The sequence below is a fragment of the Cnephaeus nilssonii genome (genome assembly GCF_951640355.1).
Source record: "Cnephaeus nilssonii genome assembly, chromosome: 5".
Lineage (NCBI taxonomy): Eukaryota > Metazoa > Chordata > Mammalia > Chiroptera > Vespertilionidae > Cnephaeus > Cnephaeus nilssonii.
In genome coordinates, this window is record NC_137076.1 from 93,173,781 (window position 1) to 93,197,507 (window position 23,727).

General features: G+C 41.3%; 2 protein-coding genes across 3 annotated transcripts; one reads left to right on the plus strand and one right to left on the minus strand.

The window, feature by feature from the left end:
• Nucleotides 1–1,047: 1,047 nt before the first annotated feature.
• HAVCR2 (hepatitis A virus cellular receptor 2) lies at nucleotides 1,048–13,795 on the minus strand. Of its 2 annotated transcripts, XM_079771470.1 has the most exons (7): nucleotides 13,588–13,795; nucleotides 12,250–12,588; nucleotides 11,314–11,397; nucleotides 8,048–8,091; nucleotides 6,500–6,629; nucleotides 5,168–5,204; nucleotides 1,048–3,340 (listed from the first exon to the last, which is right to left on the minus strand). In XM_079771470.1, the coding sequence occupies exons 1-7, from the start codon at nucleotides 13,640–13,642 to the stop codon at nucleotides 3,187–3,189; spliced, it is 843 nt and encodes a 280-aa protein (XP_079627596.1). In that variant the 5' UTR covers nucleotides 13,643–13,795; the 3' UTR covers nucleotides 1,048–3,186. The 2 variants fall into 2 exon arrangements, with proteins under 2 accessions (XP_079627596.1, XP_079627597.1); XM_079771471.1 differs by lacking the exon at nucleotides 11,314–11,397.
• Nucleotides 13,796–22,992: 9,197 nt separating this feature from the next.
• Nucleotides 22,993–23,504, plus strand: LOC307099659 (eukaryotic translation initiation factor 1A, X-chromosomal). Its single transcript, XM_079771474.1, has one exon. It carries the CDS (start codon nucleotides 23,006–23,008, stop codon nucleotides 23,438–23,440), a length of 435 nt encoding a protein of 144 aa, XP_079627600.1. The 5' UTR covers nucleotides 22,993–23,005; the 3' UTR covers nucleotides 23,441–23,504.
• Nucleotides 23,505–23,727: the final 223 nt, after the last annotated feature.

The window sequence follows — 23,727 nt, forward strand, 5'->3', positions numbered from 1 at the left end:
TATACAATGTATGTAAAATGTTTTAACTAATGAAAAACACCAAAAACAAAAAAAGCAAGCCCCAAAACTGTGTTCTTACAAAAGTGGAATTCTTTTACATTCATGTAATGTATATTTTGCAATCTAATTACAAACATCCTTTTCTTTATCCCAGACAGAAGGAAAAGAAAGCAACTTAAATTGACTAAAGCTACATTCACATATCACCAAGCCTCTAGAAAGATACACCTAAATCAATTACAGGCAAACCTTGGAGATATTGTGGGTTTAATTCCAGACCACCCACATAAAGCAAGTGAGAATCTTTTTGCTAGTTTAGGGCCCTGCCTTCAATTTGTAAAAAACAAACTCAACACCTGTGAAGCACCATAAAGCGAAGTGCAATAAAACAAGGAACCACTTGGAATTTCTGCTTCTGGAATTCCAAATCAAGAAAAAGTAATAGATAAAACATAGTAAGACCTTACTTTTGCAGTCCAAATAGATAACAGGGTCCCTCTTTTCATCTATGGGTATCTTAGGCAGAGCTTTGGGGGTGGGAGCGGGGGAGGAGAGACACTCCAAGGCACTTCAATAAACAAACCACATATTCAATCTTACTACACTTTTTAATTAAGTGACCACTTGTCCTCTCCATTACAATTGTAGTAGCTTTTCGTTCCCCTTTCTGCCATCTGTCCCATTCCAAATAACTGATGGGAAGTGAATCTTACTCTGAAAACCAAGGTTCCAGTCCTAGCTCACTGCCACACTCACTGCCGGACTTGCTCTTTAAGTTAACCTGGCCCAGTCTTCCTTTCTTTCTATGAAGTGGAGGGCAGACAGGAAATCACTGCTACAATGCTTAAATCTTAGCATTCTATTATTAGAGAAAACAGAGATCATCAAACACAGAAGCATGTTTTAAAAAGTGAAAGTCTATCTCTTTTTTTTTTTAATATATTTTTATTGATTTCAGAGAGGAAGGGAGAGGGAGAGGGAGAGATAGAAACACCAATGATGAGAAGGAATCATTGATCAGCCGCCTCCCGCATGGCCCCCACTGGGGATCGAGCCTGCAACCCAGGCATGTGCCCTTGGCTGGAATCGAACCCGGGACCCTTCAGTCCGCAAGCCAACACTCCATCCACTGAGCCAAACCAGCTAGGGCAAGTCTATCTCTCTTTTTTTTAAATATATTTATTGATTTCATAGAGGAACAGAGAGGGAGAGATAGAAACATCAATGATGAGAGAGAATCATTGATCAGCTGCCTCCTGCACGCCTCACACTGGGGATCGAGCTTGCAACCCAGGCATGTGCCTCAACAGGGAATCGAACCATGACCTCCTGGTTCATAGGTCGATGCTTAACCACTGAGCAACACCAGCCAGGCCGAGTCTATCTCTTAACCATTTGTCCCTGTGGGGTAACCATATTAATTTGGGTATATTCTTCCAGATTTTTTAAAGGTAAAAAAAAAAATTCATCAATTATATATACTGTTCTAGAATGTTTTTTTCTTTTGATTTAGCAATATAGCATTTCCCTCTGACAAGTAACATAAGCTTTGTCAGATTAAGGGTTTCATCACTGTTGTATTCCTAGGGACTAAAACAGTGCCTCACAAAGTAGATGCCAGTAAATGTTAACAGTGAATGGATAGAACCAATTCTCCTGCCTGTCAGACTAGAAGTTTCATGGGGTCAGGGATGCATCTATTTGGTCTCTCTCGCTGGTCTCAGCATCAGATTACCTGGCACATAGTAAGCACTAATTAATATTTGTTAAATTAGCAAAACAGCTCAACGATGAAACCACCTAATTCTTCTTACCTGCACCACTGTGCTGATGGACCACAATAATCAACTATTCCCCTATCAATGAAAAAAGGTTTTGCAAACATCATTGCAATGATCATCTGGGTATACATACCCTTGTTTAAAGATTTCTGTGGGGTAAGAATCTCCTTTGGAGGGGAACCACTGATCTTGTCTAAGTGTCTTCTGAAGTCACTTCCCTCCAGGTGACTAACATCATGGCATACAGCACAGCAGCAATTTAGTCATCACTTAGGGAGGGGCAGTTTTCAGACAGTGACAGGTGCATATTGTCACTGTCTGAAAACAGCCACTTTTGTCTACACTAGAGCACAGATGGAGCTTAGGGTCTGTGTGTTCTCCAAGAAGTGAGGTGGCAGAGCTCTGTCTGAGCGCCCCAATGGAAGGTCTTTCCAGAAAGCTACCTTTCTGCATATTTAAGGTTTTCACTCCAAAGATATTTAATAAATTTCTATTATGTGTGAGAGCAGAGACAACAAATAAGGAAGGCAGAGCTAGTCTCCACAGTCTTGGAATGGAAGCTTAGGGACCACTGTCCTTCCTCCAAGGGATCTGAGGCTGACAAGTACAGATTGCTGCAGCCCTTCGTCTTCCTTCCACCAGGAAATGGAATAGGCATCCCAGTCACTGCTTCTTCTTCTGTGAAAAGCATGGCCCCGGTTCTCGCCTGAATGGAGAAGTTGGTCAGAGACGTTTCCCTCTGAGTTCTCCCCAAGCAGAACTTGACAACATACACGAGTGCACTTCCTTCTTTCCCCAGGAGCTCCTGTCACACCATGGCTTGCTGGACCGGCTTCTTTGCTGGAGGAGAGTGTAAGTTGGTATCTGTAGGAGAGTCTTCATTCAAAGTAGCTTAAATGTTGAGACTCAAAGGAAACCTTCAAGGCCATCTAGTCTACTCCAGTAGTTTCTTCACCTTTTATGAGTCACCCTTCTCTTTGAAATCGGTGGCCCCTTTAGACTTTCTGTACCAAAAAAGGCATGCATACATCTCAGCACGTAATTTCCCCCAGTTTCTGGAGCTTCGTGGATACATCATGGGACTGAAAGTCCTGGAATTCAGGAGACCCCACATTAAGAATTCGTACTTCACAGAGAAGCTCATTTGAATTCTAGTGCCCTGAGTTGACTAACCAGTTGGCTGGAATGCAGAGGTAAGGGAGTAACAAGTCTGAGAACTGGGTAGATCATGGTTCAATCCTTTTGTGAGCGTATCTTCAGAAACTGCATAAAGAATGCTGGGTAGCCGCAGGCAGAACCTTAAAGTCAATCAGCTGACACATCTGATAGCTTTCAAAGAAGACAATACAACCTCTGCTAGGTCTGATGGCATAGAAGGGTGACGACCCAGAGGATATCAGAATTGCTACCCACTAATAACATAGCAGTAATCCGAAGACGGGTCCTCCAGTTCATATAGGTTCTCCTCAATTGTATAGATGTTTTCCCTTGAGCGCATCCCCTCTGCTACTGTATTTTCTAACCCTGAGGGAGGAGGGAGGTTGGCCAAAGTGATGAGGCTGTGGAAATAAAATGTCGCAGTTCAGGTAAGCATTTCTCAGGAGACATAGAAAAAAAAGAGAATAGGCTTTGCTGAAGAGATGCCAACCAAATGCAGTACATCATGCTTGATTGGGTCCTGACTGGGGAAGAAACCATAAAATAGAATAATTTGAAGAACATTAAGACAATTTGAATTACTCTTAATTTCCTTAGGTATAAAAATGGCATTGTTGGAAACAAAAAACAACGGCATTGTGTGATCTAAGAGAATATCTTTATTCAGAGGAGATACACACTGAAGTTTAGTGAACTGTCAAGATGTTTGAAATGTCTTGAAAATGGTTCAGAAAAAACACACGTGTGTATAAAAAATAGATAAAGCAAATATATTAAAATGTTAAATTACACATCTTGGTGAAGGATTCTACTATTCCTTGTACCAATTGTTCTGTGAGCTGGAACAATTTCAAAACAACAAAAAAGAAATAAATATGTTATGTATCCAATCAGATTTGAGTTTGAATTCTATCCCTGTCACTAATCCAGACATGTAATCTTGAGTTTTGTTATTTCATTTGCTTGGGAACTATTTAGTGTGTTACACACTGTTTCATGCAGCAAGAGACACAGCAGTGAATAAAACACACATCCCATGAAGGTTATATACTAGAAAACTTTGTCTCAGGATCCTCATCTGTAAAATGGGAATAATTAGCACTCTATCTGACCAGGCTGCTATAAGGAGCATTTATTCATTCATAATAAAATATTGAATACTTAGTGCCTACTAAGTATCAGGTGCTGTGCTAGGGGATACAGTTGTTAATGTGGCAGACAAGTTCTTTATTTTCTATGGAGTTTACCTTTATAGGTAGAGATGACCGTTAACCAAATGGTGTGACAAATAATGAATTAATGCATGTAAATGTCACTACAAATGTTATCACATTTCAGGTTTCAGCTCAATGAAAGAATAGTGACACAGATAATCTAAAACCATTGATACATATTTTACTTGACTTTTTTGGGGGCTTCTATTTACTATAGACTATTTCGTTTTCATGAATATATTGTCTCTATTTAGTCTAAAATTATTGTTGGTTTAGATAGTATTCAATGGACAGAGTCTTTTTTTTTCGTGATACATACTGCATTCTACCAATGTACCAAATGTTGCTAAAATGAAGTAAAAGTTATGTACGGTATATGTATTTGGAATTGGGGTGTATGCATATGTGTGTACGGACCTATGTGCAGATAGTCAGGAATGGACACTAAGACTGTAATATAAAGGACCAGTCGTTCTCAACCCTGTTTGCACATTAGAATCACTTGGGAAGCTTTACAAAAATATCTATGCTTAGACTTTATCTGTAAAGAATCTGGTTTATTGGCTCTGGGGATGACAACAGATTGGGTAAGTGATTCTAATGGGTTATCAAAGTTAAGAACACCTGGACTGGGCTATAAAAGCCCTAAGAGTAGATTCTTGCTTTCTTGTTTACTTATGGGGCACAGTGCCCAACCAGAGCCTGGATGCAGTAGATATTCCATCAATTGAAGGGTCAGTCAACTAAAAAAGACTGATTAAAATAGAAAGAAATATGCACTTCTTATCATAGGGAGATGACTGCTATACTTTAACTTTAGGACTAAGGAAGCTAGAGAGATCAGGAAGTAAACAGAGGAGCAGATTTACATTTCATAAATCCTAAAGCAAAAGGGAAATATAAGATTAGATCCCAGAGTCCCAGGGCAGGACTTCTAAAAGCAAAGATTAAAGCCATATTGGTATAGAAAACTCCAAGATTCCCACCTTCTTTTACCTCATCCCTTATTCTTACCTGGAATTCTGTAACTTCTCTTTCCTATGAGAATACCCTGGGTAAAAAGGTGAAGGAAAGTCAATTAAAATTGCTTTCATAAATTAAAAAAAAAAAATGGCTCATAGGAGGCAAGGATTATTTGAGGAAATCTGGTCTCCCTTAAATTGAATTAAATCAAACTACTCATGTGTGTCTTGGTTTATTACATGAACTATGCTTGAAAGTAATGAAGATGCATTTTTCATATTATTTTAATTTTTTTATTGATTTCAGAGAGGAAGGAAGAGAGAGAGAGAAACATCAATGATGAGAGAGAATCATTGATGGGCTGCCTCCTGCACGCCCCTTCTGAGAATTAAGCCTGCAACCCAGATATGTGCCCTGACTGGGAATCAAACTGTGATTCTCCTGGCTTATAGGTCGATGCTCAACCATTAAGCCACGCCGGTTGGGCCATTTTTCATATTTTACAAATATATGGAACACCTACTTTGTGTCTGGCAGTATTCTAAGCATCAAGGACACAAAGGTAAATTATGAGCCCTGAGTTTGTGAAACCCCGTGTTTCTACTGAGGGTGGATTTCAAACATAATAATAATAACAACTATAATAATTTCTCATTGTGCTGTGATATAAAGGAAACAAGCCACGCACTGGAACTTAGAATAGAGAAGGTCAGGAAAGCACTCTCAGAAAAGGTGACTTTGAAGGTCAGCTCTGAAAGAGGAGAATAAGTCAGCCAAGAGCCAGAAGGAGCATTCCAGGCAGAGAAAACTGATAAAGATCACGGTGAGTGCCTGAAACTGAAAACATGGCTGGAATAAGAGAGTGAGCCAAGGTAAGGTCTGAGTGTTAGTTAGGCTAGAGCTAGATCTATAGGACCTTTTAAGTCATAATCAAGGTTTCAAATTTATTCTAGGACCTATAAGAAATAATGAAAACATGTTTCTCTACACCTACTATGCAGTCTATTCCTTTTTTTAAAAAATCCTCACCCGAGGATATTTTTTCCTTTGCTTTTTTTAGAGAGAGTGGGAGGGAGAGAGTGGGAGGGAGATGGGGAGAGAGAAACATCAGTGTGAGAGAGACACACTGGTTGCCTCCTGCATGCACCCCGACCACCAGGGATAGTACCTGCAACCCAGGCATGAGCTCTTTATTGGGAATCACAACTAGGACCTTTCCTTCAGTGTACGGGCCAACACTGTAACCATTAAGCAACACTGGCCAGAGCCAGTCTAATCATCTTTAGGTATAAATATAAACTTATATTTCTATCTAGGTTTATGTTTGTTCCTATATCAGCAGTTCCTAACAGAGGGAAAGACATACAACATCAAGTGACTTACATTTGAGAATTAAAGCACCAAAGATAAGAACCAGAGCCAGCCCAGCAGCAATCCCTGCTCCAATATAGACACTTATTCTGGTTGTCTTGTAACCAGAGTCTTGTAACTCATCCGCCAGTGTGGATATTTGCTATGGAAACACAAACAGAATTGCAGCATATGGCCAGAAACAGGTAGTATGCTAAGCCATTTTCATGACTTGTGCACTGGACCATCCTTTTTACAGCATCACAGGAATACAGGGACCCAGAAATCACCCTTGATCTATTCCCTTCTCGACAAGCCTCAAAACATCCAAAGAAATAGAGTACTTAATCTTTGGAGTTCACAAGGAATAAAAGTGCCCTTCTGTGCTGTGTAAAAAAGCAGCTCTTATTAAGTGGACTCCCCTCTCCCACAAAAATGGGCTTTGGAGTAGAATCCTCTTCATTCACATCCCTTTGTGTTCCCATAAAGCTTCAGAATGGTCTAAATTTGGTGTCTTGCAGTGAAATCACTATTTTCGCAGAACGACTGTGACTTAAAAGTCAGACAGTCATGAGTTCAACTCCAAGCTCGGTCCTCAAGAGCTGAGTCATCTTATAGAGTTATTGGGAAATGTAAGTGACAAAAAATACAAAATGCGTGGCATAGGGTCTGATACATGATAAATGCTTAATCAATAATAGCTATAGATATTGCTGCAATTAATTTGACTTTTTGATAACTGACAGTCACACAGAAAATCCTCTCCTTATAAAATTTCAGTCCATGGTCCCCCTTTAAAACCAACATCAGGAAACACTTTTAAAACAAAGAAGTCAAGGAAATTAAATCTTCATTTATTCAACAAACATTTACTACAGGAGTGCTATTTGCAAGGTATTGTGCATCAAGCATTGTGGATGCACACTTAAAAGGCAGTCCTTGATCACAAAGAGGGGAGAAACACAAAATGTTGAGTCTTATTTGTGAACACACAAATATGAGATTGAGTTAAATGAATGAGGACCCCTAGATAAGTCCTCAAAGAATTTTTAGGTCAATGCTAGAAGTTTGCTTTCTAGAGGTTTTTCTCCTTTACTCAAAGAAAGTGGGGGACACTAAAATCATTGTGATTTTGTTTATAGATGGATATATAAATTCCTGGCTTAGAATATTCCTGACTGGTATCTTGTCATACATAAATAAATTCAAACAAAAAATAATCTTTCTCAGTTGGATTGCAATGGAAGCAGGAAAAAACATGTTCTAGGGAGATGGAGGATCTTTGACTTGCCCACAGTGGTGTGCAGCTGTGAACTCTGAGAAGAGGGACACAATGCTAATGCTTCTTCTTTTTGGTTTGCCAGGGCTAACTATGTGCCTGGCCCTTCACAGCATGCTTACACCAGGCCCATGTTACAACAGTTATCAACATGTTACAGTCAAGGAATCTGAAACTAAGGAAGATTAGGCATTTTTCCTAAGTAAAGAGTGGGCAGGAAGGAAGACTTAAAGCCATACTTTCTTTTCTCTGGGTTAAACACAATGTTAGCTCACACACACACACACACAAATGTTACTTACTGTTTGATTTTTATCATGGAGGGTCTCCAGAGTCTGTGTCTCTGCTACAAAGAGGAAGAATAACCAGTAGAACAGTTAAAAATATTTCCTTGCTTAAAACAGACTTTCCTTTTAGATAGAAATTCTCTTGCATTTAAAACGCATTGGTATACGTACCAGTAAAGACATTGGCTTGCTGCTTGCTATTCCACCCAACAGTGGGCAGTGATAGAAAGAATGAACATGATTCTTAAAGACCTGTGTAAAAGCATGAAAGTGCTTCTGAGGAAATGGACAAGTCTTGAGTTTTATTTTTCTTGACAAGTCAACTATTCTGCCCTATCCATGTTGCTTAATATTTAAGTCTAATTCTAAATATAGATCCGTTGGGGGGAAAAAATTATTTTCTTTTGCTCAGCTGTTGTGGCTCAGTGGTTGAGCACTGACCTATGAAGCAAGAGATGATGGTTCGATTCTGAGGTTAAGGCACATGCCTGTGTAGTAGGCTCGGTTCCCAGTGTGGGGCATGCAGGAGGCAGCCAATCGATGATTCTCTCTCATCATTGATGTTTCTATCTCTCTTTTCCTCTCCCTTCCTCTCAAAATCAATAAAAATATATTTTTAAAAGAATATATTTTATTTGAGTTTTAAAAAAACTTTTATAAGCCTATTTGAAATTAACTCTACTCTATACTTTTTACAATAATTAATTGGGAGAACAACAAATTTTACTGAACACTTATATGTCAACATTAGGATTTTTCCCCCCCAGGTAATGAACCCAGCTATTTATGTTCTATAAAATGGAGATTTCTGCCCTGAAGACCTATGTTGAATATGTGGTTTGTTGTGTCCACAGGGCCCTAGGAGAATCTGCAAAATCCCAACAACATTGATAACACTCAGGCAGGTGTTCTATTGTAATTCGATTTCAACAGATAACAAACGTTAATTTTCTTGAAAAAGTTTGGCATTTTCTCAATAGAAGGAAAACAGGGTATTTGGCTGCCTAAACATGAAGATAAAAATAACTATAGCTACAATTTACCATGAGCAGGCATTGTGCTAAACTTTTGAAGTAACTCGTTTAGCATTCAAAACAACTATCCTAAAGTAGAGACAATTAGCTCCATTATACAAATGAGGAAGCCAAGAATTAGGAAGTGACTTAACCAAGGTCACACAGCTTAGTGAATGACAGAAATGGTCTTCCAATTTAGTTCTCCATGGCTTTAGCATACACGCTTTAAAAAAAATTTTTTTTTATTGATTCTATATTGATTTTAGAGAGAGAGCAAGGGAGAGGAAGAGAGAGAGAGAGAAACATCAATGAGAAACATCATCAATCGGCTGCCTCCTGCACGCCTCTCTCTGGGAATCGGGCCCACAACCCAGGCATGTGCCCTGAGGGGGAATTGACCCAGCGACCTCTTATTTTTTTTTAATATGTTTTATTAATGTTTTACAGAGAGGAAGGGAGAAGGATAGAGAGATAGAAACATCAATAAGAGAGAAACATTGATCAGCTGCCTCTTGCACGCCCCCTACTGGAGATGTGCCTGCAACCAAGGTACATGCCCTTGACCAGAATCGAACCCGGAACCCTTCAGTCCGCAGGCCGACGCTCTATCCACTGAGTTAAACCAGTTAGGGCTGACCCAGTGACCTCTTGATTCATGGGTCGACACTCAGTTACTGAGCCACACTGGCTGGGCTCTTTTTTTTTTTAACTTAAGTATAGTTGGTATGCAATATTATATTAATTTCAGGTGTACAATATAGTGATTTGACATTTATATACATTACAATGTAATCACCACAGTAAGTCTAGTAGTCATTTGTCTGTGTAAATTTATCACAATATTATTGACTACATTCCCCTTCACCTTTTTCACCTTCCCCCCAACCTGGAAACCATTAGATTGATCTCTGTGGCTATGAGTCTGTTTTTGCTTTGTTTGTTCATTTTTTAGTTTCTACATATAATTACTTATATATTCTTTTTAAAATATTTTTATATTTAGATTCTACATATAATTACATAAGATATTTGTCTTTCTCCATTTGATTTATGTCACTTATACCATCTATGTCCATCCATATTGTTGCAAATGGCATGATTCCATTCTTTTTTGTGGCTGAGTAATATTCCACTGTGTGTGTGTGTGTGTGTGTGTGTATCAAATATAATATTTTCCTTTCTATTTTTTAAATATGTTTTTATTGATTTCAGAGAAAGGAAGGAAGAAGGAGAGAGAGATAGGAACATATATGATGAAGGAGAATCATCATGGACACCTAGGTTGCTTCCATATCTGGGAGCAAATACACTTAAATATAAGCATATACACTTAACTCTGCTGCCTTCAACATCCTTCACATTGGCATTATCACTACTGTGATAATGTTAACAACAATAACTAACATGCATTGAGTATATATGTACCATGATCAGACACCAGCTAAGCACTTTAGTCACATTTCTTATTTAAATCTCATAAAATGCAACTTATGAGATTTGTGACATTAGGAAGTTGGATTTACCTATTTTTAACTTCATTTTACAAAATAAAATAATGAGCTTCAGAGAGTTTAGGAGAGACCAGGTCTCTGAGAGAAAATATTTAAGATTAATCTTTCTGATCAATGTGACCTTAAGAGTGCTTTTCTGACCCTATCTTCTCTTCCAGAACAGCATGGAAAAGGCCTAGCTCAATTACTTAAAGAATTTAGCTGCTCCTGCTATGATCAAAATCTGAGGAGGATGCTGGGCTTATTCCAGTTAGAAGAAGTCCAGGAAATCACTGAATCTAACCCCAAACATGGACTGGAGTCAATTCAAGACAAAACATCACCAGTCCAGGAATAAATCACAAAATAACCGTGCAATGTAAAGAGTTTTTCATTAGATTAAATTTACTTAATTTAAAAGACTGACACTTTTTTTGCAGTGATAGCAATATTAAGATAGAAATGTTGCTTTTCTTACTTGGTAAAATATGTTGATAGAAATACTTTTAGGTGAGGGTCAGGAATTTTACTGGGTCATGAAAACCATAATTCTCTGGACAAAAGAGAAAGCTGAGATCCAAAGAAGTGGCCCAAAGCTCATTACATTTCTCAGTACAGGTTTATTCCAGCACCTCCCTCACCTGAAATTCTATCTCATGTGTACAGAAACATTTATATGTCAGTTCTTAAACCATTTCCTCCTTTTCCCCATATTCAAAATCCTCTTAACTCAGAAACCACCTAAAGGCTTCCTCCTGCACCCATGTAACGTTACCTGAGCCATGTTCCTCGGTGGTGAACATCCTTGGAAAGGCTGTAGTGAAGGCTCTCCATGGAGTCCAAGCAGGGGTGACCTTGGCTAGTGTCAGAAAGCAATGTAAGGGTGAGGCTTCCCTGAGAGCAGAGAGCTTGTTTCAAGGAATCCAAAGGGAAATAAATAAAGAGAAACACATGCTCACCTTCAAACCTAAACACCTTCCTTGAGAGTATATCACACTTTTAAAATGTTCATTACATATTTTAAGAACTGTGTTACAGTCATCATTGTCACAGTCTAATTGTTAATAATAGAACTAATAGCCACACACTAAATGCTTTTCATAATACATCTCCTAAAATCCTTCCAATGGCCAATATGATGGGCACTATCATATTTCACAAAGGAGAAGGTCACATAGTTTAAATAACTGGTGCAACATTACACAGCTAGTAAGCGGCAGAACTGGAGTTGAATTCAGCTCCATCAGCTTCAAGTACATGCTCTATAAACCTTAAAACATACAAGCACATGCACCCCTGAGCACACCCACAGTTCAGTGGGTCTCAATCCTGGCTGCAGGCGGGGGAGAAGCACCTGGGGAAGACTTTGTAAACTCCCAGTGCTCAGGCTCTACCTCCAAAGACACTGGTTTCTCGGGTTTGTGGGTAGGGCTCAATATTTATCGTGTTAAAAAGCCCCCCACATGAATCTGATGAGCAACCAGGGTCCAACCACTGATCTAGGCCTTTCCTGCCATTATATAGATCATATCCCTAAGTTTCAATATAGATGGAAGAATTAAACATGGCCGGACATTGCTTCTGGGCCTGTTAATTCTTAGGGGCCCACCACCAGGGCTGTCATTGTGAAGGACAGAAGTGAAAACAATTAGTATATTTAATACGATCTGGAGGGGATTATTCATAAAGAAAGCATGCAAAGTCCACTCACCTGGTTTGATGTCCAAATTCAGGTTTGATTTTTTATCATTCATTAGGCCTGAGAATTGGATACGGCAACAATAAGTCCCACTGTCAGCTAAAGTCACATTCTCTATGGTCAAGGACACATCTCCTTTGTGGACATTCCCCTTTAGCTGGTATCTGCTGGAACTCTGATAGTGTATTTCCCTTCCATCAGTGCTGAGCACTGTATTCTGACATTGAAAGACAGGACAGTGTCCCCTGCCCCAGCACACAGGTACGAGGTTCTCAGAGGTGGTTGGAGAGTAGTGGCAGGGCAGATTAGCATTCTGACCCACCGTGGCTGTGCGTGACCCCTCCAAAGACCCTGGACAAAGAGAAAAGGAGAGCAAGATGCAGGTGATGAGTGAGATTGGTCCACTTCAGGAAAAGTGCAAGTAATGCTTGCAGAGTAAAGAAACCACTGCTGCTCTCCAGTTTAAAGGAGGATTCACTAAAGCAATGACTCTCAGACTTGAGGGGCATCTGAACCACTGGGAAGTCTGATTAAAACACAGATGCCTGGCTCAACTACTAGAATTCCTGACTTACTAGATCTGAAGTAGGGCATAAAAATTTGTATTTCTAACAAGTTCCCTGGAATTGCTGACATGGCTGGTATTGGAACCTCACTTTGAAAACCAATGTTCTAGGAGAGACTTGTGGCCCAGTCCTGTGAACAATGGAGGGCAGGGATGATGGAAAGAGTTATAAAAAAAAAAAAAAAGAATCATTCATTGTCAGCCAGGAAAACTTCTCAGCCATTTAGGTTAATTGTTGTTCATCAATGAAGGGCAGTTATCCTAACACAATTCTCTCTCTCGCTTTCTCTTTTTTTAAGTACCAGGCACATAATGAATAAAAAACCTTACCTGAATAAGAAGCTAATACATAGCCCTTTTTAGGTTTAAAATTAATCGGTTTCTTTAAAAAACACATACACTGTAAACAAACAGTATAAAAGGTTATGAAAAGTCTAGTCCCTCTGCTCTTTCCTATTCCCAGCTCCCCTTCCCAGAGTCTATACATTAAGAAGTATCTGTGTAGGGCCACACCCTGCAACACAAACAGACAGAAAGAAGTCTACTATACACATTGTTCCTCTCTTTTTTAAAAAAATTAACATTGACTTAGAGACACTTCATATCATTATGTTTAATCAGATTCACTGTTTGCATCATAGATATATCACTATTTATTTTTTCCACTTCCCTGTTGGTGAACATTTAGATTGCTTCCAAACGTTCGCTACTGCAAACATTATGAAGGCCATTCTTGTATCTTTATCTTGCACAACCCAATTTCAAAAGTCCATGCCCAGACTTACTTGTAAGTAGTAGCAGCCACAGAAGGACACAGTCGAAGGAAAGATGTGAAAACATGGGTTATAAGAAAAGCCCAAGAGTGGCTCTGTTGAGGTGCCGTTTTAATTCTTCAATTGAACTGGGTTCTTCCTGCAACTGAGTTTCTACTCCACAATCACGGGAGCAGTGGCCACTTCCCCGAGTGCCAGCCTAGCACATCAGTGCGTCAGACTACTGATCATCCCTCTAGTAAAGCCACCAAGTCTACATCAAAAGAAACCCCAGCTCTCTGTCATGCTCCACCAACTTCCTGTTAGGGCTCTGATATTCATTCTGAGAGTATCAACAAAGAGGAAGCAATACTCAGAAAGTATTACTCAATAAGGAAAAAAAAAAGTGTCTCTCAGTGAGTAGAGAAAGCCTTCTGATACTTCCAGTAAAATAGTCCTCTGTTTCAAATGGATCATGTGTTGGTCTAGCTGGTTATCAGGGAACACAAGTTAGAAACACATGCATTCATTCAGAAAGTCAGTCAATTGGTCAGTGGTGACCATTGCTTATGAAGCACCTACTATGAGTCAGGCACTGGACCAGGAGCTAGAGAATACCACAATGAATGGCATGTTCATTACCCTTACATTTATGGGCCCTTTCCACTCCATCATAAGCCTAATTCTTAGCCTTGTTCTAACACAAATTGGCCTACACCATATAATCTTGCTGGATCTCAGTTTCCTCATTTATAAAATTTAGAAAATGAGGAATTTGTGTTAATATTCTGACTTTGATCTGAACTTTTAAACTCTTCCACTTAGGGAAGACACAGTCTTGTCGCCAATGCTCTTTCTCCCCTCCTGTGGGTAAAATTAAGGGGACCTCAATATTCTATTCCATCTCATATACACAAGGTGTCCCCTCCCCACCCACCCCAGGGTCTTCAGGCATCATTTGAAGGAAAATATTGAATTACCGCCACACTCTCCATCACTGAGCTAACATCTCAGACCCAGTCTTAGCCCTGGGAGAGTGACTTCTGTCTGGGAAACTTAAAAGCCAAGGGTTCTTTACAAAAGGCAAGTGAGATCACAATCTGGAGTTTCTAAAAATCCATGGTCTTCTTTCCTTCCTGCATTTCTCTGTCACGCACCTTTATGCCATCAAATGCATTTAATATACACTGATTGGCCAGATTATTATGATCTCTGAATGCATAATAATCTGGCCACTCAGTGTACTTCTCTTGAGTACCTCATTTATTTGATATCAAAGACACTATAAATCGTGCACCTGACCAGTTTTCCCCTTTGCACTGGCTAATAGAAAGCTCAGGGCAAATAGGTGGTTGATCTCCAGCAAAAGTCTAGAATACTTTTGGTACCCATTTGAGATACAAACACACTGAGTGGCCAGATTATTATGGGTTCAGAGATCATAACAATCTGGCCACTCAGTGTAAGCCTCCAGCTTGTTCAGTGTGTGCACTTTCATAGCACCACAGAGCTAGCAGTACTCAAGAGGTCACAGTCAACCTCTTCATTTTATAGACAGGGAGACTGAGACCTGAGAAGATTGATTTGCCCAAAGGCACAAGATTGGTAATTTCAAATGAGAATGCAAGTCCCTAAGCTCCAGATTGTTCCACTATAAACCATGTTTCATGAACTTGATATTTGCCCTTGATATGTCTGCCCACATAACTAATAACAACCAGCATATTCAAGTGTAAGGTAGAGTCAATTAATCATGGTTTCAGGGCTGATATTTACAAAAAGCATGCCGTGTGTTACCTCTCAATAAATCTGCTAAAAAATAATAAAAATTCAGCCCAGCCAGTTGGTTGAGCTTTGTCCTGTGCACCAGAGGGTTGCTGGTTCGATTCCTAGTTAGGACACCTACCTGGGTTGCAGGTTCAATCCCTAGTAGGGGTATGTACCGAAGGCAACTGGTCAATGCTCTCTTTCTCTCTCTCTCTCTCTCTCTCTCTCTCTCTCTCTCTCTCTCCTCTCTCTCTCTCTCTCTCTCTCTCTCTCTCTCTCTCTCTCTCTCTCTCTCGTCTCATGCCTTTGGCCTTTTATTAATTAGCCAGATGGATATTACTTTTTTAGGAGGCCATTTGAAACACTTGCTCATGATTACATTCACAGTTCCATTTCTGTACTTAAAATTATTCTGATCCTCACTTTACAGTATTATTGCCTTCTTAATACCTTTGGAGTCACTTAAGGCAATGGAGATGTTTAGGTAAAAGGAAGGAGGAAAAGATAAGTAAACACTAGTGGGCACAATTTGGAGAGCTCTGGCTTAAAAGCTGAAGTCTTATCTTTGACTATGACTGGTTAGTTACTGTCCTGTCTGGGACACACTTGACTGTCACTTTGAAATGTGCCAGTCATGGGTTCACAGTTTCAAAATGTGCTCCAAGTGCAGACCTTACTCTGCAAGCATTCCTGTCCTTGGGAAGCAGGGGAGAGAGCACAGGATGCCAGGCCAATCGTCCCTCCACCGAAGAAACCAACACAAACAGCAGAAAACAACCAGATAGAAAGGACGCCTCTTGGTGTGGAGGTCAGGAACATTATTTCGCATCATGATGTGTTGGAAAGAGTCTTACAATTGGAGTCAGGGAACCTAAATTGAATTTGTAGTTTCACCTCTACCCTTGGTGTGACCTTGGACAAATCACCTTACCTTTTGGGAAATCCTTAGTTTCCTTCCTGGCAAAACAAAGGTGATGATCTTCAGGGTGGGGGAGGAGGTAGAAAAATGTGTGTGTGCCTTGGCTGGGGGCAGGTCACATACACAGGGGAAGTGGGCTGGGTGGAGACTGCAGAACAAAAGACATGCTCCACCGCCCCAGCCCCAGGCAGTTGTCACCAAGGGGAATGAACGCCTATTAGGGCTAGGTGTTCTATTTTGGCAAGACTCGCCTAATGTTTAATTGTTGGTAATTAATTATAAAACTTTAAATTCTGGAGAGAGAAGAGGGGGGAAAAGTCACCTAGGAGGCATATAGATAGCCATGGGCTAATGATTTGGAATCTCTAGGCTTCCTCCCAGCTCAAATATTTTTACTTCTAAGTGTATACATTAATATTTCAGTTGTGATATTATTCTAAGTTTTTTATTTTTAAAATCTTCACCCGAGGATATGTTTTTATGGATTTTTAGACCAATGTGAGAGAAACATCAATCTGTAGCCTCTCATTCGCACCCAGGATAGAATCTGCGACCTAGGTAAGTGCCCTTATTGGGACTCAAACCCGCAACCTTTTGGTGTATGGGACGATGCTCCAACCAACTGAGCCACTCAGCCAGGGCTATTCTAAGTTATAAAGACAACATTTTATTCCTCTGCTTCAGTTTACCAGTCCACAACTGGCCGTGTTATTATTAGCATATGATTCAAGGAAATGATGACATTTCACTATTTGTTAATGGTTAATCATTGTTGGGGATGTAGGGATGTCCTACCTCCTTTAGCTAGGGGGCCTCCCGCTCTCCAAAGCCTTACTTCACTTCTCTCCAGAAGATTCAAAGGGTAGACAGCTCCTTAAGGTTCTTAGTAACAACAGTGCCATGGAAATCTGCTTCTTTGTAGAATGAATCAACCAACCACACATAACCGCCCACTCATGTGGACACTTCAAGTTGATAGCTACATAAATATCTACTCAGCAAAGGATGACAATGGACTCTTTCATTGGTGGTGTGTGGGTGTGGATCTGTGATGCTAACTCACGTTGATTTGGGGTATGGTAATGCTTTATCTGGCCACTGAAAATTCCTTTTTGAAATTGCCCTTTTTAAGCCTTACGGAACCACGCCCCGCTCCTTGGCCCCTCCACTCCCAAACCCCCACCTTCAGCAGCTACTGCACAGTGTGACTACCAGGTATTTTCGCCTCTTAGGTGACCTGTGGGAGCCTTCGTTTTCCCTCATTCTGGGCTTTTCACCATCTCGTTTACAGGTAGCCTGATTTATTTTGAGCTGCTGCACATCTCTATTTATATCCTGCATGTCAGACAGTTGGAGGCAAGTTCCCTTTCATGGCTCAATCTTTCTGCAAGTGAGAGAAATTGAGACCATGCTTCACACTCATGCAGTCTCCCTGTGTGACCCACACACTCACCACCTTTGTGCTCACATAACTATTTCTGAATTTCAAGTAGGAGAGTTGCCAAAGGCAAATTTATTTCCTGGAATCTTGTGTGATCCACAGAGGGTGAATGAATTCCCGCTTGCTGAAGCTGTTGGTAACTGCTCTCAGCCTCTTTTTCCTCATTCATAAATACTGAGATGTACGGGAGAGTCTAAGGTAGTGAGGTTTCCTCCTTAAGCAATAGCTTTATGGGAAAGGTCTGACTGGGGAGAGAGGCAGCCTCAGGACGTAACTGCTCTCAGTGTTCCAATTTTTGAAAAAGTGCAGGCATAGGGCCAAAGACACTGAATTGTCACCACCACGGTTGTGTACAGCTCTGGCTTGTATGCCTGCCCTGTCTTCCCCTCACTTGGGTAAATACTTGGTACTGTGCACTGGGGATCTTCAAAGGGCTTGGGGAATGTTAATATTGCCCTTGTTCTCCTGAGTTTCAGGTTGAAGGCCAATTGTGGCATTAGTTTCTTTGTATTTTCCATCCCCCATGGCAAAATGCGGTGCCCTCACAAAGCTATAGTGCTTTATTATTAGCTAACACTTTCGGTCTTTTTCTTGGAGGAGTGGGGAAGATGTCTGTCTTCCCTCACAATGGAAAGGATGCAGCAAGAAGTCAAGATAATGAACAAGGATCTAAGTGAAGACTGACTTTCAGTGTATCCCCTGAGTAATCCACAGAGCAGGTAACGCCAGAAATCCCAACACTGGGAACTTGGTAGCCAGTCAGGCAGATTAGAGATCATGAGCCACACGGTCACTGCTAAGAAGGTGATCCAAGTTATCCTTATTTGAATATGACACCACCAACAACATTAGTGACAAAGGAGAAACAGTGCTCAGACTTTGCCACCCGGCTTAATGGTGATCAGGCCAGGTAGTAATATGTATTATTATAATAATTATTATTATTTCTATTATTATTATTTTTTTTGTACTAATATCAACTAACATTTATGGAGCATTTACTATGTGCCAACACTATGGTGATCACTTACTTAATCTTATCAAACCCTTACAAATCTAAGGACCTATGATAATTATTATCCTCATTTTACAGATGAGAAAACTGGGTTTTAGAGAGGGTCGGTAACTTATCCATCCAAAGTCACAAAATTAATCAGTCTCGGACCTGGGATGGGACCCATGGTCTACCTAACCACATAGCTCTGGGTAATAGTAGTAGTACTAAAAATAATGACAATACACACTCATTGAGCCCTTATCATGCTTGCATACATCTTCTATAGGCAACATTGCAAGAAACTGAGACTAAAGAGAGGTTAGGTAACTTTCCCAGAGGTGCACAGCAAATAAGCCAATAATATGAGCACCTACTATGTGTTAGGCCTGAGATAGAAGATTTTTGGGACATGTGTGGGGTGGTGGGTGAGGGGAATGTTATCTCAGCAGTTCCAATGTATTAAATCCAATAGTAAAATGAATCACAAACAGGCAAGTGTGAGTGTTTGCTCTTTAATGTCCAGATTGAACAGCCCAAACTTCCTCAAATTACTTGTTGAGGAAGCTGAGTTAGTCCTCATGAAGTTCAAATGGAAATGGAATTCCCACTCTTTTTTGCAGCTCTCTAGATAAATTTGATGATACACATTCCAGTGCTGGTGACGTCACCGATCATCACCATGGAAACATCTGTGCTCTAACAAACACTGGAGTGTAGCGTCACTGAATGTGTCAGGGAGGAAGGAAACTGGCTCAGGACGATAAGGCTCTCCAGAATAAAAGTTCTCTCAACTACATCAGCAGTGGCAGCCTCGGTCGTGGAGAGAAATATAAGCATTACTTTTCTGAAAAGCACAAAGCGGGAGTCATGCATTGCTGAAGGTTGGGCAAGGTTGATTTCGAGATGCTGCTCACATTCAAAACCCAGTTTCCTTAAAAAGTCACTCTCTATGCTGTCTTACATGATGACAACAGAAATCCTTCAGGAGCAGGGATCTCGTCTCCCAAACAGCTCACAGATAATCTCCTGCATGGCAGAGGAAGGCTAGCTGGGGACTCTGTATGGTTCTGGGAGAGGGCTCAAACAATCAGAAGTAGAATTGACAGTGGTTGTGGTTTGTGTTTATTGTTTGATGAGTTAGTGGCAGTATTAGTTATGTAGTTGCAGAGATTAATAACTAAAAGACGGTTCTTGGCCCTCCATGGACTTACAGAAGTTGCACATGGGTGAATCAGGTCATGGACTGAATCCAGAGCTGAGGTATGTTTAGGTTTAGTTTGTATGGTGCTTAAAGAAATGATATACACTGAGTGGCCAGATTATTATGATCTCTAAACGCATAATAATCTGGCCACTCTGTGTGTGTGTGTGTGTGTGTGTGTGTATACACACATATACACATACTAGAGGCCCAGTGCATGAAATTCGTTGCATGGGGGCGGGGGGGGTGTCCCTCAGCCCAGCCTGCACCCTCTCCAATCTGCGACCCCTCGAGGGATGTCCGACTGCCGGTTTAGGCCCGATCCCACTGGCCCGATCCCACTGGGATCGGGCCTAAACGGGCAGTGGGACATCCCTCTCACAATCCAGGACTGCTGGCTCCCAACTGCTCACCTGCCTGCCAGCCTGATCACCCCCTAACCACTCCCATGCCAGCCTGATTGATGTCTAACTGCTCCCCTGCCAGCCTGTTTGCCCCCAACTTCCCTCCTCTGCCGGCCTGGTCTCCCCTAACTGCCCTCCCCTGCAGGGTTGATCGCCTCCAACTGCCCTCCCTTGCAGGCCTGGTGCCTCCCAACTGCCCTCCCCTGTTGGCTATCTTGTGGTGGCCATCTTGTGTCCACATGGGGGCAGGATCTTTGACTACATGGGGGCAGCTATATTGTGTGTTGAAGTGATGGTCAATCTGCATATTACTCTTTTATTAGATAGGATAGAGGCCTGGTGCACGGGTGGGGGCCAGCTTGTTTGCCCTGGTGTCCCAGATCAGGGTGGGGGTTCTCTTGGGGTGTGGGGCGGCCTGAGCGAGGGGCCTGTGGTGGTTTGCAGGCCAGCCACGCCCCCTGGCGACCCAAGTGGAGGCCCTGGTATCTGGAATTTATTTACCTTCTACAATTGAAACTTTGTATCCTGGAGCGGAGCCAAGCCTCCTGCTCCCTCCGTGGCCAACAGCCATTTCTGTTTGGATTTGTTTACTTTATATAATTGAAACTTTGTAGCCTTGAGTGGAGGCTTAAGCCGGCCAGGGCAGGGGAAAGCTTGGCTTCTTCTATCACCTTGGAAACCCAAGCCTCCCTCCTACTTTCTCTGTGGCTGTAGCCATCTTGGTTGGGTTAATTTGCATACTTGCTCTGATTGGCTTGTGGGCGTGGCTTGTGGGTGTAGCAGAGTTAGGGTCAATTTGCATATTACTCTTTTATTAGGTAGGATATATACATATATATGTGTGTGTGTGTGTGTGTACACACACACACACACACACACACACACATATTAGAGGCCCAGTGCATGAATTCATGCATGGGTGGGGTCCAGCCAGCCTGGCCAGGGGGAGAGGACATGGGCGGTTGGCCAGCCTGCCTGCTGGTCGAACTCCTGGTCTAGGAGACAATTTGCATATTAGCCTTTTATTATATAGGATATACACTGAGTGGCCAGATTATTATGCATTCAGAGATCATAACAATCTGGCCACTCGGTGTATTTGTTGCTTTACAATGAAAAGTAATGAAATTTTATATGAAAATTTGGATTTACAAATTCTGTTTGTATTCAGAAGATCTGGTAGTGCTGGACCTATATTCTCAAATGACAACAATTAGATCAAACTGAGGATTTATGTCCCTTTTAGATGAGGCATATACTCTACAGTTAGCCACAGTCCCTTCCTCTCCCATGGTGTTGCCCCTAGCCAATTTTACTTACCATCCTGTCTGGCCCTATGAGCATTTGACTTTGTGATCATTGGTGGTGGTATTAGAGAGTAATTATTTCTAGCAAAGTTCTTGGCATATGGAGGGCACCTCATAAATGGTAGCTCTGATTATTCTTTGTCAATTAGAGGCTCAGGTGGAGAAGCACTGTCAAATAGAATTTCCAGTAATGATGGAAATGTTCTATCTCTATTCTGCCCAACATGATAGTCACTAATTGCATGTAGCTATTAGCCACTTGAAATGTGGCTAGTATGACTAAAAAAATAATTTCTTTTTAAAAAGTTTAATTAATTGAAAATGAGATTTTAATAGCCACATGTGGCAAGTGGGTACTGTATTGGGCAAAGCAGATTTAAGTAATGGAATTGAACACCCAGTCAAGTGTCCTTGTTTAGAATAAAATGTGGAGAATAGACACTGGGGCTGAGTGTGTGGGCATGTTCATTTTACAAGAGATTACTTTCTAGTGGGCTTCATCACACAGCATCACCTCCTTTCAGAAAGGAAACCTCCCCTTATTACCCAACTAGACTTCTTATTGATTTAAGGAGCCAAAGCTGTGTGTTTTCAATGTTGCTGTCCATTCCTACCAATAAGAACAAGTCATCTGAAGCATGAACGGGAACGTTTGCTGCTCTCTGCTCCCTGACTGTCCTGTTAAGGGTACTGCATAAATACAGACCCTAGACCTGTGGGTGGGAAAGCCTAACTTTTTTGATGAGCTGCTTGATTGACCCTGTCATTCATGAGAGCATAGAGCCCAGAGCCAGTGCTGCCCAGGGGACTGTGGAAAGGCGATGGAGGCCAGCTGACTGCTAGAGGGATCCTATCTTCCTGGAGCCAGGGCTCCGTGGGCTGCCTGCCGTCTCTGCGGTTTCCACCACAAGCACACATTGATCACATCGAATGATCACATTGCCGAAAGCCAGCTACAAAGTAGGATTCTCAAAGATCCCTCTGTCATGCAACTTACTCATTTGCATGTTTGCCCAAAAGTTTCTGACACTGACCTGCTTTGCTGAGCCCAGCAGTCAGAACCCTCCCTCCCTTCCTTTGTCACAGGTCTGGAAACCCCAGAACCATCTACCAGACTTCGGCCTATTGGTAACTTACCAATCTCTGTTGTGAAATTTGCCCCAAGCCAACTTGTCTAGCTAATAACTTCACTGCTTCTAGGGATTTATGCACAGGAGGGTAAAACTAACATTGGCCTGTTTCATTCAAGATGAAGCTCTGGGGGACTCGCCCGCGCACGTGACCGGCCTCTCGCGCCCACTTGGTACTGTGGGGCTCCACGCGTCACCTCTCGCGCCCCACCTCGCGCCCGTTGGAGGAACTGCCACCGCCACCACCATCGCCCCCAGAGTAAGAGCGAGGCCTCTGCTCCCGCCATGCCCAAGAATAAAGGTAAAGGAGGTAAAAATAGACGTAGGGGTAAGAATGAAAATGAATCCGAAAAAAGAGAATTGGTGTTCAAAGAAGATGGGCAAGAATATGCTCAGGTAATCAAAATGTTGGGAAATGGACGCTTAGAAGCCATGTGTTTTGATGGTGTAAAGAGATTGTGTCACATCAGAGGGAAACTGAGGAAAAAGGTTTGGATAAATACCTCAGACATAATATTAGTTGGTCTACGAGACTACCAGGATAATAAAGCTGATGTAATTTTAAAATACAATGCTGATGAAGCGAGAAGTCTGAAGGCATATGGCGAACTTCCGGAGCATGCCAAAATCAATGAAACTGATACATTTGGTCCTGGAGATGACGATGAAATCCAGTTTGATGACATTGGTGACGATGACGAAGACATTGATGATATCTAACTTGACCTCAACATTCTGTATTCCAACTTCTCTGAGGATTGCTCAACAATTTGGATTTTGGCTAAGGCCTATAAAAGAAGATTAAAATTCCATTAATTTGAATGCAGTTGGGTTAAAGCACACTGATTTGTTTCTCATGTGTTTCTTTAAAAACCGGTAGTGCTGAATTAAGTGAAATATTAAGCTCACTTTGTTCTTTGGGTGTAATGGAGCTTATGGGTAAAAGAGTACAGCTATTATTTTTTAAAAGGGAAAAAAAACCTTTCCTATTTTGACCACTGTCAGTA